Genomic DNA, 18,695 nt, shown 5'->3' on the forward strand with positions numbered 1-18,695 from the left:
TACAAATAGCAATGAGAGGAACACTCAATTAATCTGTATTATTTTGGTGCTTTATAATATATATTAGAAAGTTTTCATTACGAAATTGAGAACACTAAGCAAGATAGCATAGAGCGGTATGTAATGGAAATGATGGAGAATTGGCATGAGTAGACACACAGGAGGCTGGAAGAATGCAGCAAGCCAGGCTGCGTCAGGAGGGGGAGAAGTCAATGTTTCGGGTATCAACCCTTCTTCAGGATTAGATGCTTGGTTTTGAAAAGACTGTCAAAGTAAGTGCCAATCATACAGTTAACTATACAGTTGGGGGATTTTCTCAGGATCAAAGAGTCTGGAGGAAGAAATTTTGCTTACTAAGCTCTTTATTACGTGGAAGCACCGAGGTGGAGGTGGTAACTGCTGGCACTTTACCTGTTCAAGGTCTCAAATGGAGAGGGACCTGGGGACAGGTGAGTGGATGTAGAGTGGGATTTCACAGCAACAGAAAGGGTTTGCCCTCAGCGGACACATTGTCTTACTAGTTCTAGGTCCCTAAATCAGGCACTGACTGTCTTTGAACAGGGCAATTTGAATGCCTTCGGGCAATAGCGAATCTCCCATCATACCAGGTAAATACCAGAGATGGTGGGATAAGGCTCTTGAATTGCAGAAGGTTAGGAAGGTCATTGATGATAGGTGTTCCCACTATGAATTTAATCAAGGCAGAAACTGTAAGATAACAGGCACCTTACCATCAAACCTGCAATGGGGGAGAGCATTATGTTAAGCCCACATTAAGTAATGTCAACTGGAGAACAGATTTTCTTTATAGACTGTGTAACAAAAATAAGGCGGGAATTGAACCCGGGTCTCAGGCGCTGTGAGGCAGCAGTGCTAACCACTGTGCCACCGTGCCGCCCACAAAGGTTGCAGAGATTAGGCTTGTACTCCCTTGCGTTTAGAGGATTAAGTGATGATCAAGCGTTCATAGAATCCTTACAGTGTGGAAGCAGGCCATTTGGCCCATCTAGTCCACACTGTTCCTCCAAAGAGCTCCCAAGCCCCTACCTTATCCCTGCAATGCTGCATTTCCCATAGTAAACCATTTACCTGTACATCCCTGGACACAATGGCACAAATTAGCATGGCCAGTCCACTGAAGCTGCACATCTTTGGACTGTGGGAAGAAACCAAAGCACCCAGAGGAAACCCATGCAGACACGGGGAGAAATGTGTAAACTTGCCACACAAAGTTGGCCAAGGCTGGAATCAAACCTGGATTCCTGGCACTGTGAGGCAGCAGTGCTAACTACTGAATCACCATGCTGCCCGGTCAAGGTGATTATAACAGTCAAATAGGATTGCTAGAGAGAAACTATTTCTTTGGCTGGAATTTTCCCACTTTCAGTCAAGATATATTATTGAGTGAGAATCATGGTACCAGATCTGAAGTAGCTTGGAGCAACATTTCTCACGCAACCTTCTGCTCTTCAACTCATCAATCATGTAACCATACACTTAAGCACTTTTCTAAAGAAGAAATGTTAGCTAGAAAAGTGGATGAATGAGCCACCGCTGGGACCTTTCAGCATTCATGCCATGGCACGGTGGCTCAGTGGCTAGCACTGCTACCTCACAGTGCCAGGGACCTGGGTTCAATTCCAGCCTTTCCTCCGGTTTCCTCCCATAGTGCAAAGATGTGTAGGTTAAGTGGATTGGCCATGCTAAATTGCCCTTTGTATCCAGGGATGTGTAGCTTAGATGCATTTTCCATGAGAAATGCAGGGCTACAGAGATAAGGTAGGGGGTTGAGTTTGTATGGGATGCTCCTCGCGGAGAGTTGGTATGGACTTGTTGGGCCAAATGGCCTATTTCCACACTGCCATATTTAAAGCCTAGTATATGCCATTTCAGACACTGGCTCTCACACTGTTTATTGATTATTATCACTGAGGATATGGCTCAAAGGGAAGCTCACTTTCTCCTTTGTAGACTGAGTCCTGCAGATGTTGGTAGTTGAATGGTAGAGAGGAGGGCAGTCTTTTCTCATGTAACAGTAAAGTCACAATAGACATATCAGACCAAAGGGTTGCTCTAACAAAGCACAAAGAGCAAAGAACAGATACTGCACAGGAACAAGCCCTTCAGCCCTCCAAGCCTTCATTGACACATTGTGCCATTCCATACTAAAACTGTCTTCACTTACTGGATCTGTATGGAGCTGAAAATGTGTTGCTGGAAAAGCGCAGCAGGTCAAGCAACCTCCAAGGAGCAGGAGAATCGACGTTTTGGGCATAAGCCCTTCTTCAGGAATGAGGAAAGTTTGTCCAGCAGGCTAAGATAAAAGATAGGGAGGAGGGACTTGGGGGAGGGGCGTTGGAAATGCGATAGGTGGAAGGAGGTTAAGGTGAGGGTGATAGCCCGGAGTGGGGTTGGGGGGGGGGGGGGGGAGAGGTCAGGAAGAAGATTGCAGGTTAAGAAGGTGGTGCTGAGTTCGAGGGTTGGGACTGGGACAAAATGGGGGGAGGGGAAATGAGGAAACTGGAGAAATCTGAGTTCATCCCTTGTGGTTGGAGGGTTCCTAGGCGGAAGATGAGGCGCTCTTCCTCCAGCGTCGTGTTGCTATGGTCTGGCGATGGAGGAGTCCAAGGACCTGCATGTCCTTGGTGGAGTGAGAGGGGGAGTTGAAGTGTTGAGCCACGGGGCGGTTGGGTTGGTTGGTCTGGGTGTCCCAGAGATGTTCTCTGAAACGTTCTGCAAGTAGGCGGCCTGTCTCCCCAATACAGAGGAGGCCACATCGGGTGCAGCGGATGCAGTAAATGATGTGTGTGGAGGTGCAGGTGAATTTGTGGTGGATATGGAAGGATCCCTTGGGGCCTTGGAGGGAAGTAAGAGGGAGGAGTGGGCGCAAGTTTTGAATTTCTTACTGGATCTGTATCCCCTTATTTCCTTCCTATTTATGTATTCAAGTGCAGCTGTTGTGTCTGCTTCCACAACCTCTTCTGCCATCGTGTTCAGGCAATCTGCAGTCCTTGTGTGAAAAACTTGCCTCGCACATCTCTTTTAAACATCCCCCACTTCACACCTTGAACCTTTGTCCCCTCGTAATTGATCCCTCCACCCTGGGAAAAAAGACTCATACTTTCCACACTATCCATGCTATTCACAATCTTATAAACTTCTGTTAGGTCACCCCTCAACCTCCTGTGTTCGAGTGAAAACAAATCAATTTAATCAACCTTTCTTCAAAGGCAAAATCCCCCATACCAGGCAATACCCTAGTAAACCGTTTCGTACCCTCTCCAAAGCATCCACATCCTTCTGGTGCTGTGGTGACCAGAACTGAATGCAATATTCCATGTGTGGTCTAACTGAAGTTCTCTCAAGCTCCAATATAACTTGTGTATCCTTAAATTCAGTGCCATTTCCAATGAATGCAAGCATGCCATAAGCCTTTTTTGACTACCTTATCTTGTATTAGAGAGAGAGAGAGAGATGGAAGAGAGAAATGACTGATGGCGGTTTATTCTGAAGGTAACCACTTCTCAGGTGAGGGTAGGCCCATTCAAGGACAAATGAAGGAATTAATGTCTGGAGCTGGATGAAGGCGGTGAGGTTGAATCATGTTTCAAAAGGAGGAGGAGGAAGTGGTGGATGATGATTCTCAGGAGGGGTATGTTGGTATTCTAGGAGATATGTGTTGCTGGAAAAGCGCAGCAGGTCAGACAGCATCTGAAGAAGGGCTAATGCCCGAAACGTCAATTCTCCTGTTCCCTAGATGCTGCCTGACCTGCTGCGCTTTTCCAGCAACACATTTCCATCTCTGATCTCCAGCATCTGCAGACCTCACTTTCTCCATTCTAGGAGATATCAATATTAAAAAGGAGTTATTGGGTGTTTTAGAAAAGCATTAAACAAATTCCCAGGACTTGACAGGATCTATCCCAGAATGCTGAGAGAGACAGGCAAGGAAAGTGCTGGGGCCTTGTACAAAATCTTTGAATCCTCTTTAGTGGCAGGAGAGGTCCAAACAGACTGGAGAATAGCCAATGTTGTTCCTTTGTTTAAGAAGGGCAACAGGGATTATCCAGGAAATCACAGGCCAGTGTAAGGAATTTATTGGAGATAATTCATGGGATTGGATTTACTCACATTTGGAAAAATATGGACTTTTTGGTGATAGGCAGCATAGCTTTGTGTGGGAAATCTGTGTCTCACAAACTTGATTGAGTTTATTGAGAAAGTGGGAATCAAAATATGTGGTGCTGGAAAAGCTCAGCTGGTCAGGCAGCATCCGAGGAGCAGGACAGTCGACATTTTGACCATAAGCTCTTCATCTGGAATCAGCATTGACAATCCTCACTTTCTCCTCCTTAATTGGGAAAGTGACAAAAAAGAATGATGAGGACAGATGTTGTCTGTATGGTCTTTAGCAAGCCTTTGGCAAGGTCCTTCATGCCAGCTGATAATACAAGGTAAAGTTGCATGGGATCTGTGGGGAACTAGCAAGATGGATACAAAAATGGTTTAGTCATAGAAGACAGAGATAGCAGTGGAAGGATGTTTTTCTGACTGGATATCTGTGACCAGTTCTGTTCTTCAGGGATCAGTGCTGGGACCCCTGTTGTTTGTAATATATATAATTGGTTTGGAGGAGTATGTAGATGGTGGTTCGGAGAAGTATGTAGATGGCCTGATTATTAAGTTTGCGGATGGCACAAAGGTTTGCGAGCTGCAGATAGTGAGGAGGAATACAAGAAGATACAGCAGGCTAGAGAATGGGTGGAGAAATGGCAGATGGAGCTTACATGAGAGATGATGCATTTTGGTAGGTTTAATGCAAGAGGGAAATAAAAAGTAAATGGAGAACACTTAGTAGCATCAACATGCAGAGGTATCTAGCAGTACAGATCCATAGTTCCCTGAAAGCATCAAAACAGGTGGATAAGATGGTCAAAAAGGCATATGGCATGCTTGCATTCATCTGTCAAGGAACAGAATATAAATATCGGCAAGTCATGTTGTAGCTCTGTAGAACTTTGCTCAGGGCACATTTGGAATATTGTGTATAATTCTGGTTGCTACACTACCAGAAGGATGTGGAGGCTTTGAAGAAGTTACAGAAACCATTTATCAGGACGTTAGCTGGTTGGAGGGTATTAAATATGAGGAGAGATTGGACAAATCTCTTTAGTTTTCACTTGAACATTGAAGGATTAAGGGTCGACCTGATAGAAGTTTACAAAATTATGAGAGGCACGGATAGAATGGATAGTTGGAATACTTTTGCCAAGGTAGAAACATCAATTACCACGGGACAGAGGTTCAAGGTAAAAGGGGGTGAATTCAAAGGAGATGTGAGAGGCAAGAATTTTACACTGAATGACTTGAATGTATTGCCAGAGAAGTGGTAGAGGCAGATACAATTGCATGGTTTAAGGGACATTATGATAGATATGTGAATAGGCAGGGATTAGAAGGGTATGGTAGAGGCAAAGATTTTGAGTTTAGAAAAGCTTGTGTAGTCTTGGTGGACAGAAGGGCCTGTTTCTGTGCCGTATCGTTCTTTGTTTTTTTGTTATGAATAGTTTAAAGGGCTTAATGATGTACTTCTGTGTCTATGTTTTAAAAACAATTTGCTCTTTTCCATACTGATCAAAATTAATAAACCAACTCTGATATCTAGTTTAGTACTAATTTTAACATTTACTTTTCTCAATCCTTGAAGATTTGGTTCAACAATGAAGTATAGAGTTATTTAAACAAATCCTTAGATATTTGATGAAAGAAAATAGATGAAACTTTCATTCAAGGTTTTGCTTTCTTCTATAAAATTGGACTTACCACCGTGTGGATACATAGTCTGTATATGGTGGACGTGATCTAATCTCTCTGGCTAATCCAAAATCTCCTATTTTGACAAGTTCTGGACCCATGCACAGCAGGTTTTCAGGCTTCATATCACGGTGAAAAAATCCTAATGGAGACACCCAAAATAAGTAAAACAGCATGTGCAAATCTATCTTGAAGATGTTATGATATAGTCTTAGCAAATAAAGGTCTGCAGGTAAACTAACAGCTAGTACTAATATTATCATTTAAATTAAGAAGAAAGATACAGATCTTCAGAAAGATCAGCAGATTTTCAGAAAGACCATCTTTTGCACAATCACTGATTTACAAAGCAACTGATTTCTTTGCAATAAAAAAGTTTATTTTCTCTTGTAATGAGAATAAGTAGTAATAGAGAAATTAGCAGGTACAGTCAGTAAGTTTGCAGATGACGCCAAAATTGGAGGCATAGTGGACAGCGAAAAGGGTTACCTCAGATTACAACAGGATCTGAACCAGATAGGCCAATGGATTGAGAAGTGGCAGATGGAGTTTAATTCAGATAAACGCGAGATGCTGCATTTTGGGAAAGCAAATCTTAGCAGGACTTATACACTTAATGGTAAGGTCCTAGGGACTGTTGCTGAACAAAGAGACCTTGGAGTGCAGGTTTATAGCTCCTTGAAAGTGGAGTCACAAGTAGATAGAATAGTGAAGAAGGCGTTTGGTATGTTTTTCTTTGTTGGTTAGAGCATTGAGTACAGGAATTGGGAGGTCATATTGCAGCTGTACAGGATATTGGTTAAGCCACTGTTGGAATATTGCATGCAATTTTGGTCTCCTTCCTATTGGAAAAATGTTGTGAAGCTTGAAAGGGTTCCCGAAAAGATTTACAAGGATGTTGCCAGGGTTAGAGGATTTGAGCTATAGGGAGAGGCTGAACAGGCTGGGGCTGTTTTCCCTGGAGTGTCGGAGGCTGAGGGGTGACCTTATAGAGGTTCACAAAATTATGAGGGGCATGGAAAGGGTAAATAGGCAAAGTCTTTTCCCTGGGGTCGGGGAGTCCAGAACTAGGCGGCATAGGTTTAGGGTGAGAGGGGAAAGATATAAAAGAGACCTAAGGGGCAACTTTTTCACGCAGAGGATGATATGTGTATGGAATGAGCTGTCAGAGGAAGTGGTGGAGGCTGGTTACAATTGCAATATTTAAGAGGCATTTGGATGGGTATATGAATAGGAAGGTTTTGGAGGAATATGGGCCAGGTGCTGGCAGGTGGGATTAGATTGGGTTGAGATGGGATGAAAGGGCTGTACATCTCTATGACTCTCAGAGAAACTACATTTTTGTTTCTTTCTGATTAATGCTAATAACCCAAAAAATGTCCTCTGAATAGGGACACAGAATAATGCAGCATATAATAAGATAAATTCATGTTCCAAAATATTTTAGTCAAGAGATTTCTCTTCACTTCTTCTCTTCACTTCTCTTCTATCGCAATTATAAATTGGTGACTTCTCTCACTAAGTCTCCATCCAAAGAAAATATCATTTTCTTTCTCACCATCAGGTACTTTCATAATTATAAAAACATTTCTATTAAATCATCCATTAGTTAACCGTCAGCATAGTAGACCATTTTGCTTTTCTGTAGTTCTAATAGTCAATTTGATATTGGACTATCAAATGAAATTTAGCATTCCACCCTCCCTTTTTCCAGCCTATCCCCATTGCTTAAAATAATTAAAACAAGTGCTTGGATCTTAAGTAAACAACATAAATTTTACATTAAAAAATATGTTTTTCTCAATCCCTGAAAATTTTATTCAACAATAAAGTGTAAACATTTTCAAATATATGGTTAAAACTGTGACCCAATGTTTAGAATAAAAGATGAAGAGAAAATGTTTTATTTTCCGTAAGGAATGTCCTTCCAGACACAAATTGAACTATTGACTGTTCATGCAAATTCAGACTTTTTTTAGATTAGTAGTTTGAAAATTACAAAATTACAAATTAATAATCTTTGTGGTTCAAATTGCATTCTATTATTCTGTTGTAATCCAATTACTTAGCTCAACCTCTGAGGAAAGTGTTGATGAAGGTATTGCCAGCAATTGCTGTCAAAGCCACCAGTGTTACAAATAGAAAGAACAGGGTAAATAGGAAATTTTAATATTTTAGCTCAACTTCTAAAAGGCAGTATTGAAATGTTGCAAAGATATAACATTACTAAACTGGCAATGGATTTGAAAATATTTGCTTGTCCAAAGGTGACAGCTGCTATTGATTTCTTTGTTTGTATTATGGTACAGATGGATTACAACCTTCCTGGTCCTTAGAAGAAACCTACCGTGCTTATGGATAAACGCAAGTCCTTGTATTATCTGATACATGATGTTCCTAATGACTGATTCAGGAAATAATTTGTTTCTGTGAATAGACAATTCAAACAATGAAGTGTTATTGTAATGTACCAAGATAAAAGAGTAATTTCAGTAAAATATAGAATTTCCTGAATAAAATCCGTATTTTTCAAGGGTTATTATAAGCATTTACACACATAACATACTAAACTAACTATTAAATTTTGAACCAAATTATATTGAAAATAGGCCTGAAATACAAATATATATTTTAAACAAATTTGAATTGGAATTGGAAAGTCCATGTTTGCTAAATCACATCCCCCGTTGAGATTTTCTATTCCTATTCTGTCAGGAATACAAATCATATTATAGCTAGATTGAATTGCATGCTGGTAAAAATGACCAACTCTGAGGATCCAAGTGGCTCTAATCTAATATGAACATAACAAGATACAGGCTGAACAGCAGGAGATAACTTAACTATCTGAAGCTGTGAAGATCTTTCCTGATGAGACAAACACCAGGAGATAAACTGATCAACTGGAATACATTAATGAGATTACGCCTGTTGAAATGATAGGATTTGATGGCTTGATACATGCAGGAGTCGAGGTACCAAGTCACACATCTTTAGAAATAAGGGATAAATATTCTGAACAGAATGCTTGAACAGCAGTCTGGGAACAACCATCACAAAAAGATGAAAGAAAAACCCTGAGCTTGGAACCTAAAGACTACAGCAATTGCAGTTAACCCCTGGTAGTGTCCAGCCAGTGTCATTCGGACTTGACTCACTGATCCTACTTGGGCAGATAAGTATTGCTTATTTTTGCGGAACAGATTGTGATACTTTATAGCAGGAGATAATCTCTTATGTTTTTGTCAAATACTGATTGATTTTACTTGAACAAATTCAGAGTTTGTGAGTTTGTGTTCACTAACCAGATCAAACAACAAAGTGTTAGTTAATAGTACCTAAATTTATGCTGGTCTACATATCAAGAGGATCTAATTACATAAACAGGGATGTATTCTTGCAATTATACAGGAACGTGATGAGACCACATGTGGAGCGTTTGATCTCCTTTTCTAAGGAACGATGTTCTCGTAGGAACCTATAAAATTCTAATAGGACTAGGCAGGTATACACAGAAAAGATGCTCCATGACATGGGAGTCCAGAACCAGTGGTCACAATCTCAGGGTATGGGATCAGCCATTTACAACTGAGAATGGAGGAAAAATTTCTTCATCGAGAGAATGGTGAGTCTGCGGAATTCTCTGCCACTGAAAATAGTTGAGGCTAAATCACTGAAAGTTTTGAAGAAGGAGTTAAATATAGTTCTCAGGGCTAAAGAGATCAAAATGTATGGAGAGAAAGCAAGAACAAGGTACTGAGTCGGATGATCAGCCATGACCATATTGAATGGCAAAGCAAACTCAAAGGACCACATAGGGTCATAGAGATGTACAGCATGGAAACAGACCCTTCAGTCCAACCTGTCCATGCCGACCAGATATCCCAACCCAATCTAGTCCCACCTGCCAGCACCTGGCCAATATCCCTCCAAACCCTTCCTATTCATATACCCATCCAAAAGCCTCTTAAATGTTGCAATTGTACCAGCCTCCACCACATCCTCTGGCAGGTCATACCATACACATACCACCCTCTGCGTGAAAAGGTTGCCCCTTATGTCTCTTTTATATCTTTCCCCTCTCACCCTAAACCTATGCCCTCTAGTTCTGGACTCCCCGACCCCAGGGAAAAGACTTTGTCTATTTATCCTATCCATGCCCCTCATAATTTTGTAAACCTCTATAAGGTCACCCCTCAGCCTCCGACGCTCCAGGGAAAACAGCCCCAGCCTGTTCAGCTTCTCCCTGTAGCTCAGATCCTCCAACTCTGGCAACATCCTTGTAAATTTTTTCTGAACCCTTTCAAGTTTCACAACGTCTTTCTGATAGGAAGGAGACCAGAATTGCATGCAATATTCCAACAGTGGCCTAACCAGTGTCCTGTACAGCCGCACCACATGGCCTACTCCTGCTCCTATTTTCTATATTTCTATCATTGTACTTTTCCTTAGTTATTTTAAAGCTAACTGAATTATGAATACTTCCATCAAAAAGTTCCCCAGCTGAAACACCTTCAACCAATGTAATTTGACCCCATAAAATTAAATGCAGAGCTGGTACACTTCTCTTTAGGTTTGCTTTACGTACATTCAGGTTCTCCTGAATAAATTTTAAGATTTCTTCTCCCACAGCACCTTTCATAATCATTCAATCCCCTTTAAAATTAGGGGAGTTGCATTTTTCCAGAGGTATGCCAATATGTATGCTCCTCTATATCCCTCTAGCTGTTTGGTGGTCTATAGTACACTCCCAGCCGTGATATCATTATATTTTCTAATCAAGCTATTCAAAGATAATATTACATACTTATGAACGAGTAGGGATTTGAACCCAGGACTCCTAGCTCAAAAGTAAGGTCACTGTCACTGCATCACAAGAGCTCTGTTAGTGTCATTGTTTATCATTCAACTCATATTGGCCTTATTGTAATGATTTAATGTATCATCTCATGGGCTGTTGTGATGCAGTGGTAGCATTCATACCTCTGGACCAAGAGGCCGTTTAAGTCCCACCTGTTCCAGTGGTGTGTGATAGCAATTCTGAACAGGTTGATTAAAAAATAAAAACAATGCATCACCCATCCCCATAGCTTTGTTTCCTTTCATCAGTATTGCATGCCCCCTTTCCCGTATTATCATATGAAAATCTGTAATCAGGAGTGTTGAGCTGCTATTCTTACCCTTTTTCCAGTCGAGCTTCAATAATAGGTATTAGAATCATACTCTCATGAGTCATATTAATTAGTCTCAACTAATCTGCCTTTATTCCCAAGTTTTCTTGAATTAAAGTCAGCAAATTCCTTTTTGTTAAAATCTAGTTTGTAGCCATAACTTACTCTTTTGTTCGAACATGTTTATTAGGTTTATTAGTTTTCTCCTTCACACACAGATACACACACACACTCACTCACTCACTCACCCCATCACATTCATGCACACACTCTCACTTCCTCATGCACACACATGCATATATATCCACTGGGTGAATTTGCATTTGCAGAATTGTGATTGCAGATACATTCTATTTTGCTCAAAAAGCACACAACCTGCAGGCAGTCATTGCAGGCGGTCAATCCATGTAACATTTTATAAAGTCCTACTTTGGAAATAGAACCAATCTGACTCAAGATTGGGATACAGACAGACACTAACCTCACACCTTTAATGCATTGTCTGAACTGAGTTGTCATTTTCTCACTAAACCTTAAGTTATCCTGAGAATGTAACTTATAAGAAGTTCTGGGATTTACTGCAACCCATTATAAAAGATGAAAGACTTAACAGAAATCTAGGTTTGTTCAATATATTGTTTCAGTTGCATGACACTATAATCTTTTGCTATAAATTTTGTGTCTTATGACCCTGCTCCACAGCTACCTGAAGGAGCAGTGCTCCAAAAGCTAGTACTTCCAAATAAACCTGTTGGACTATAACCTGGTGTTGTGTGATTTTGAACTTCTCTAAAGCACAAACAAGGACCAATTCAGCATTGAGGAGAGTCTGTGGCTAAGTTCATTGATGATCTCTAGGACTCGTGTAAAACCTTGAACTTTGAAATCAGAATTCGTAAGCCAGAACTGTTGTTGAATTATTGACAGGTTTTTGTTAGATTTATTACAGTCCAAAGAAGATTCAACAGAGAAAGCCATTCAGGTTGTGCTTGATGTAAAAAGGTTTATGCACCTTCTCCAGTGCAATCGCGACTTTTCATTATTGTGGTGACCAGTACGGCACTCAGTATTCCATCATGGCCTAACCAATATCTTAAAAAGTTGCAACAAGACATCTCTGCTCCTATATTCAGTGCCCCAGCTAATGAATGCAAGCATCTTGTATTCCTTTTTCAGCATTCTCTCTACCTCTGCTGACACCTTGAGGGATCAATGAACTTAAACACCAAGGTCATTTTGTTCCTGAGTACTTCCTAGGGACCTACTATTCATCTGTTATTGGACCTCACATTTATCAGGACCTTGAAGAAGTAACACATCATGTGAATAAACAGGGATCAGTGAATTTATTGTGATTATACTTCAAGAAGGGATTTCAGAGGAGTTATGGCAAGCTGGTGGTATAATAGTAATGTCACTGTACTCTGAAGATTACTAATGTCACGAGTAACCTGAAGGCTAGGCTACTATTCTAGGGGCATTGATCCAATTCCCACCATGGCAGCTGAATAAAGAAGTGAATGGTAGTAATGATAAACACAATGCCATCATCAATTGGTATAAAGAACCTTGGTTCACAAATGTCCTTTCAGGAAGGAAATCTTTTGTTCTTATCCAGTCTGGCTTGCATGTGACCTCAGACTCATAGTAACATAGTTGAATCATAAATACCCTTTGATATCACCGAGCAAGCAATTCCAATTTAAAGGCAATAGGGGATGTGCACCCAAATGTTGGTCTTGCCAGTTACAACCATATCCCATGAAAGAATAAATAATTTGATATGGTGCTGCATCAAAAATTATTGTGGAAAAGAAAGGCTCATTGAGTGTGGGCTAAAATATTGGCATGGGTAAATAATTGGCTGGCTAACAAGAAACAGACAGTAGGTATAAATGCGTAATTTTGTGGTTGGCAAGATGTAATGAGAGGTGTACCTTAGGGATCTGCGTTGGAACCTCAAGCTGTCACAGTTTTATATAAATGAGTTGGATGAAGGGATCAAAAGTATGGTTGCTGAATACGCTGATAACACAAAGTAAGGTTGGAAAGTGAACTGTGAAGATGACATAAAGAGACAGACAAAGGGACAGATTAACTGAGTGGACAAAAGTGTAACAAATCCCTGTACACTGCACCTAGTCTGCTCATCCCGAGACATTATAGACAATTTAGCCCATCAATCCACCTAACCTGCACAACTTTAGACTGTAGGAGGAAACTGGTTCACCTAGCAGAAACCCACACAGACACTGGGAGAACATGCAAATTCCACACAGACAATCTCCCTATGCTGGAATTGAACCTGGGTCCCTAGCATTGTGCGGCAATGGCGCTGACTACTGAGCCATCATATCCTCTAGCTCCACACACAAATTACAGCTGTGGTCCTTAAAGGGTTCTACTCTTTCCTTTGTTTTGCTTTTACATGTAATGTAGCTGAAAAAAAAAGACTTAGGACTTTATTTTACTTCCATAACCTTTCATATCCCCTGTTAGCTCTCCTTACCTCCTTTCTGAGTTGTACATTCTATACTTTACTAGGATCCTGCTGTTTTGAGCCCTTCGCATTTTCTGTAAACCTTACTTTATCTCTTAATCTAATATCTCTTGAAATTGAGAGTCCACAGGATTTGAGGGTACCACCATTTTCCTTTATTGAAACACGTTGACACTATTCACCATACTTTTCCATATTGTTCTGTCTTTATTTTCTTCTTGAATGCATCCCACTGTTCTGAAACAGATTTACGTAAAAGTATCTGCTCTCGGACTCTCTGGCCAAACCACATCTGTTCTTATTAAAGATTGAGGTGAGGAAGAATTTCGTCACATCACTAGACAGCACCTCCCAAATCCACAACTCCTTCTATCCAGAAGAACAAGAGCAACAGATACATGGGAACAAAACTGCAAGTTGCCCTCCAAACCACGCACCACCCTGACTTGGAAATATATCACCGTTCCCTCACCGTTATCGGTTCAAAATTCTGGAATTCCCTCCATACGTGTATTTTGGGTCTACCTACAGCACATGGATGACAGTGGTTCAACAAGGCAGCTTGCTGCCTTCTTCTCAAGGGCAATTATGGATGGGCAATAAATGCTGGCCAGTCATCGATGCCCACATCTCATGAATGAATAAGCAAAAACATAGAGGGTGCTGAATCTTGAGGATTCTCTTATAAGAGAGCTGTGGAATGCGCATATTCAAGACATAGACTGCTAGATTTCAAGATATTAAAAATATCAAGGGCTATGGGCAGAGCAGGAAAATGACTCTGTAATAGAAAATCAACCATTATCTAGTTGTATTGTGGAGCAGGATCAATGAGCTGAATGGCCTATTCCCACTCCTATTCTCTAAGCTCTTTTAGCTTTCACTGAAGGAAAACAACTGTAGCTTCTGTACTCTAACCACATAACTTTAATGCTTTTCCCTGAAAGCATATGTAGAATTATGAAGTGGTTACTGAACAGACGAAGGCCATTTGGCCTGTTAAACTCTTGCCAGTTCTGCAAGAGTACTTCAGCTAGGCTGACACCCATCGGTTTTCCTGTGATCCTCCAAGATAAATTTTTTCAATACCGTCGGCCAAGGCCTTAACCTTCCTAAAGGTGGATGCCCAGAGTTAGGTGCACTACCGCAGCTGTGGAAAAACTGGTTCCTAGGTTTTAGTGAAATGTCACAATCTGAAGTGTTCAGTAGAATATTTGCCCCTAGACAGGTGGGGCAGCAGCAGAAAGGACAAATAATTGGACAGGTTAGGATTGTCAAAGAAACCTGATCCCTTTCTGCCACATGACAGTTTTGGATGGCAAAGTTCATTTTGCCATCTTTTCAAGCCAACACTAATAAAGATCAATTAACTGCTACCTAACCTGAAGATCTAAGACCGCTCAAGAGGGGCCTCTTGTTTCGAGATCAGTCAAAAGAATTGACAAATGCGGTCTATTCAAAAAACAAGGATCATTATTCAATTTAAGGTATCTTTACGCAATTCTATCCAGCAACAAAGAGATTGAAGCTTCTGTGTTCTGTGGTGAAGTTGCGCAATTAGATTTGAAATTACATATTATTTATATTTTTTTTAGTAATAGTACAACCTTAATCACAAGAAAGACCAATCACATATAATAAGGTGACATGATTTACAGCAAGTTAATCCAATGATTTTTCCTGGAAAAGGGTTCTTAATTACAAAAAAGTCCAATCAACTGTAATATGGTGATATGATTAAAGACAGGCTAATCCAATGGTATTTTCTTTAAGAAGGATATCTTATTTACGTAAATTGTCATGCCATGTATTAGTTCAAGGTTAATTCAAATGGTCAATTCATGTGTATTCATCTTATGAAAATTCTATTGTCCTCTTATCTTTGAACTGCAACTTAATTCTGCAAATCAGCAGTATGTTCAGAAGTATGGTTCACAGGCCATTTTATAGTATTCTTTTAAATTGAGAAACCATTTTGTTATAATAAAAATCTACATATTTTTGTTGCCTAATTTCAAATTGTAGATCCTCATTCCCCCCTTTGGTCATTCTATGACCACACCATAAAGGCATGGATCAAATTAATCCAATTCAGTGGCAGCAAAAGACTGCCATACTTCCTCTTCCTCCGAATGGGTAACCAATGATGTTTCCTCATCATGATTTAAGTAAAGAAGCATTTTCTACTTTTGCGTCTCGTTTGTTTCTTATGTATTGAAAGAAACGTTTACTATCATTTCTAATATTACTGGCTAGCTTACCTTCATATTTGATCCTCTCCTTCCTTATTTCTCCCTTTGTTATACTCTGTTTGATTTTGTAGTCTTCCCAATCTTCTGATTTCCCAATGCTCTTGGCCACTTTATAGGCTCTCTCTTTTTCTGTGATACATTTCTTGAGTTGCTTCGTCAACCATGGTTGTCTAATCATCCCCGGGTAATCTTTCTTTTCTTTGGGATGTACCTCAGTACTGTGTCCTCAATTACACCCAGAAACTCTTGCTATTGTTACTCCACTCTCTTCCCCACTAGGCTCTGCTTCCAGTCAATTTTCGTCAGTTCCTCTCTCATACCCCTGTAATTAACTTTATTTAACTGTAACACCATTACATCCGATTTTACTTTCTGTCTTTCAAACTGCAGTCTGAACTCTATCATATTATGATCACTGCCTCCTAAATGTTCCCTGACTTTAGATCTTTTATAAAATCTGGCTTGTTACTTAGCACTAATTTGGACAATATCTTGTCAACTGAGGCTTTATGAGTAGAGTTTAGGAATAAAAAGGTGGACAGTCACACTGATAGGAGTCTGTTCTAGGCATTCAAACAGTCAGATGACAACTGAGGAGCAGATATGAGATGTGAGAAAATGATAATTATTATTTATAGAGACATATAGGCATACAACATGGAAACAGTCCATGCCAACCACAATCCCAAACTAAACCAGTCCCACGTGCCTGTGTTTGGCCCATATCCCTCCATATATTTCTTATTCCTTTTAAACATTTTAACTTTACCCGAATCCACCACGACCCACGCTCTGTGTTTAAAAAAAATTGCCCCCAGACCATTTTAAAATCTTTCTCCTCTCACCTTAATAAATGGCACTTAGTCTTGAAATCCCCCACTCTAGAGAAACAACACCGACCATTCACCTTATTTTTACCCTCTGTGAAGTCCCCCCTCAAACCTCCTACATTCCAGCAAAAAAAATCCCAGTCTCTCCCCATAATTTAAACCCTTCATTCCCAGCAACATCCTGGTAAATCTCTCCTGCTTGGTAATATCCTTCCTATAACAGGTGATCAGAGTTGGACAGCACTTCAGTGGAGGCCTCATTGATACCTTGTACTACCTCAATGTAATGTCCAAACACCTGTCTGATCAATGAAGGCAAGCGTGCTAAATGCCTTCTTAACTACCCTATTTATATATGACGCAAACTTCGATGAATTATGTCTCTGAAATCTAGGTCCTTCTGTTCTACAACACTACCCAAGGTCCTTCTTTTAATTATATATGTCCTCCCCTTACTTGTTTTATCAAAATTCAATTCCTCGCATTTATGCAAATTAACTCTATCTGCCAATTTTCAGCCCATTGACCCAACTGATCAATAGCTCTTCGCAATTTTAGATAACCTTCTGCACTCTTCACTATACCACCAACCTTGATGTTGTCCACCAACTTAATAACCATGCCTTCTATATTCACAGCTAAATCATTTATATAAATGACAAACAAAAGGAGACTTGGCACAAATCCTGTGGACTGGTCATCAGCCTCCCAGTCCGAAAAACAACATTCCTCCATCTCACACTGTCTCCTGCAATTAAACCATTTTTGTATGCAATTGGCAAGCTAATTTGCAAATTTATTTCTACTTCTCCGACTTTAATTTGATAGTCGTAGTATAAAGAATTTAGAGACAACAAATTTCTTGAAATTATTCAGGAGAACTTTTTCCATCAACGTGGTCCTGCAAGGGATAATGCAGTACTGGACTTGCTGCTGAGGAATGAAGGTGGTAGTGGAAGAGTATTTTATTAATAGTTACCACAACACTATAAGTTTTAACATTATTATGGTCAAGGAAAAATATGGTCTGTAAAAAAGAGTTTTGTATTAGGGGAAGATAGATTTTATTAAAATGAGGCAGTATATGGCTAAAGTAGACAGGGAACAGCTATTGAGGGCAAATTTACACCAAACAGTGGGAGCCGTTTAAAAAGGAACTGCTGAGAGTACAGGCCCAACATGCTCCTTTTCAGTTTAAATTTAGAAACAACAGCCCAGAGTACCTACATGTCTTTGAATATGCAAAAACAGAAGTTTTTAACGGGTACAAAGTCAGCAAGTCAAAAGAGGCCTATTAGAGTATAAAGTGTGAAAGGGGGGAACCTTAAGAAAGCAATTAAGAGAGCAAAGAGGGCCCATGAGAAAACACTCGCATGCAAGATTAAGGAAAATCTTGAAATATTCTCCATATAAATCCAGGGAAGAGAATAACCAAGGAAAAAGTGGGGCTGATAATGACCAAGGGGGAAATCTGTACAGAGTCACAGAGTCATAGAGATGGACAGCATGGAAACAGACCTTTCGGTCCAACCCGTCCATGCTGAGCAGGTATCCCAACCCAATCTAGTCCCAGCTGCCAGCACCTGGCCCATATCCCACCAAACCCTTCCTATTCATTTACCCATGTGAATGCCTCTTAAACGTTGCAATTGTACCAGCCTCCATTTCTTCTGGCAGCTCATTCCATACTCATACCACCCTCTTTGTGAAAACGTTGCCCCTTCAGTCTCTTTTATATCTTTTCCCTCTCACCCTAAACCTATGCCCTCTAGTTCTGGACTCCCCCAACCCAGGGGAAAGACTTTGCCTATTTACCCTATCCATGCCTCTCATGATTTTATAAATCTCTATAGGGACACCCGTCAGCCTCCGATGCTCCAGGGAAAACAGCCCCAGCCTGTTCAGCCTCTCCCTATAGCTCAAATCCTCCAACCCTGACAACATCCTTGTAAATCTTTTCTGAACCCTTTCAAGTTTCACAACATCTTTCCAATAGGAAGGAGAGCAGACTTGCACACAATATTCCAACAGTGGCCTAACAAATGTCCTGTACACCCGCAACATGACCTCCCAACTCATGTACTCAGTACTCTGACCAATAAAAGAAAGAATACCAAACACCTTCTTC

The 18,695-nt window shown here is 40.4% G+C and overlaps 1 protein-coding gene across 1 annotated transcript in view; it reads right to left on the bottom strand.

Moving 5' to 3' along the window:
• mak (male germ cell-associated kinase) overlaps nt 1–18,695 on the bottom strand; it is a 220,107-nt gene that overhangs the window by 109,763 nt on the left and 91,649 nt on the right. Inside the window, exons 5-6 of the mRNA XM_043719022.2 lie at nt 8,162–8,241; nt 5,824–5,956 (exon numbers count right to left, since the gene is read on the bottom strand). Of these exons, the coding sequence (XP_043574957.1) occupies nt 5,824–5,956; nt 8,162–8,241 (213 nt within the window). The remainder of the gene's footprint in view (nt 1–5,823; nt 5,957–8,161; nt 8,242–18,695) is intronic.

This window comes from Chiloscyllium plagiosum, unplaced genomic scaffold (assembly GCF_037043375.1).
Source record: "Chiloscyllium plagiosum isolate Xiang-an unplaced genomic scaffold, Cpla_swu_hap1 HiC_scaffold_34, whole genome shotgun sequence".
NCBI classification, from domain to species: domain Eukaryota; kingdom Metazoa; phylum Chordata; class Chondrichthyes; order Orectolobiformes; family Hemiscylliidae; genus Chiloscyllium; species Chiloscyllium plagiosum.